General features: G+C 30.2%; 1 protein-coding gene across 2 annotated transcripts in view; it reads right to left on the bottom strand.

The window, feature by feature from the left end:
- LOC106474463 (NACHT and WD repeat domain-containing protein 2-like) overlaps window positions 1–1,926 on the bottom strand; it is a 111,935-nt gene that overhangs the window by 34,799 nt on the left and 75,210 nt on the right. For both annotated transcript variants that reach the window (XM_022379743.1, XM_022379741.1), the window contains exon 2: window positions 759–954. In XM_022379743.1, the coding sequence (XP_022235451.1) occupies window positions 759–823 (65 nt within the window). In that variant the 5' untranslated portion in view covers window positions 824–954. The remainder of the gene's footprint in view (window positions 1–758; window positions 955–1,926) is intronic.

Below are 1,926 nucleotides of genomic sequence, written 5' to 3'. Positions count from 1 at the left end.
GGTTTCGATGCCCGTGGTGGGCAGAGCATAGATAGCCCATTGTGTAGCTTTGTGCTTAACTTCAAACAAACACAAGTGCGTGTTTTTAATCTTAGCTTTGAATTCATTTTTATGCGCGATTTAATCTTTACATTCCCCTCTCTACGTATCCCAATCTTAAAATTTGATAACACCTGCTCATGCACACAAGCGCCTTTTGTCACTTTATGAAGATTTTTGTGACATTGTAGCTTTCTGATATGCTTAATTAATTAACCCACACGAAACATTTGCATGCCAGTTGACTTCTTAGACTTTAAAGCCTTATTAATAAGTCTGTACGGACCCAAGTTTTATATATCAATTTTCAATTTGTCCTTTTTTTACCTTTTTATCTAAGTAATCTGTTAAATTAACTCCGATATATTTGCTTTTCAGTTTATTATTAAACATCCTAACTTTAAAATTTGCCCTTCAGCAAGATAACGCACACTATAACATAAATTCTGTTATAAATTTCACTTGTTATGTACAATATAAACATTTGTACTAGTTAAATATTTCATTAATATTCTAAATGCTCAAGATCATTTGCTAATTAATGGAAAACATTTTAGTATAAAAATCGAAGCATAGTTCGTAGAATAATTTCAGAAAATGATAATAAGTTCATCGACTGGTGTAAAATTTTCAAAGATCTTTGAATTGGTATTTAAAAGCAGTTTTGACGTTTTTTTTTGTTTACATTATTTAGCCTTACAGCGTTTTAGGTTACTTACCCCACTTTTGACTGAGTCTTCTCTTTGTCTTTCTTTTTTTGTCCTGAAGAACAACTGTTACCCATATTAATTAGAAGTATATAATACGCAAATTGAGGACAATTAGAGTTGTTTTTCTTCTCTTTATCTCCGGTTCAGCATGGTGATGTGAAGGTTTCTAAGCGATGACATCACTCCATATTCTTATGGTTAGCACCTATAGGAATCAACATCTATACTTTAGGTCTGAAAAACATTAAATGTGATGAAAGGAAACATTTTATGTTGCATATACAGTTTATTTTTGCGGAACTAAAAACAAAAATTATGTTATTTGCTATGTAGAATTAACATATATATATATATATATAAATTATGTTATTTGCTATGTAGAATTAACATATATATATAAAAATTATGTTATTTGCTATGTAGAATTAACATATATATATATAAAAATTATGTTATTTGCTATGTAGAATTAACATATATATATATATAAAATTATGTTATTTGCTATGTAGAATTAACATATATATATAAAATTATGTTATTTGCTATGTAGAATTAACATATATATAAAAATTATGTTATTTGATATGTAGAATTAACATATATATATATATATATGAAAGCAATGTCACAATTAAGTCGAATTCCACGTGGAAATATTTGATGAAGGCTATTTTCCTATAGTACATGAATTACAATTTGAACATTTTATTAGATTTGTGTAGAACAATAAAGCTGTTAAGCGTCTTAATTTGAATGCACAGCTATAGTTTAAGGCTGAAAGCAGAGCACAGAAGCGAGTAAGTAACGCATGCAACTGTAAAACGATTTATGTTTTATTATGTATGCACGTTCAGGTTTATACTTTCATCACCTGAGACTTAGTCTAACAAACTGAGCACAAACTATCCCAAGCACACAACTCGGAGCCCCCCAGTGGCACAGCGGTATGTCTGCGAACTTACAACGCTAGAAACCGGGTTTCGATACCTGTGGTGGACAGAGCACAGATAACCCATTGTGTAGCTTTGTGCTTAACTTCAAAAAACACACAACTCGGAAATTAAAAGGCAACGCCAGTTTTCATAATCATATTTAAAGCTGCTTCGATACCGTATAATGGGGGAAATATGTAATTCCTTTACGGACAAAAAAAAAAACACGAAAAAAAATATTA

This window comes from Limulus polyphemus, unplaced genomic scaffold, assembly GCF_000517525.1.
Source record: "Limulus polyphemus unplaced genomic scaffold, Limulus_polyphemus-2.1.2 Scaffold139, whole genome shotgun sequence".
NCBI lineage: Eukaryota > Metazoa > Arthropoda > Merostomata > Xiphosura > Limulidae > Limulus > Limulus polyphemus.
This window is presented reverse-complemented; position numbering and strand designations above follow the sequence as displayed.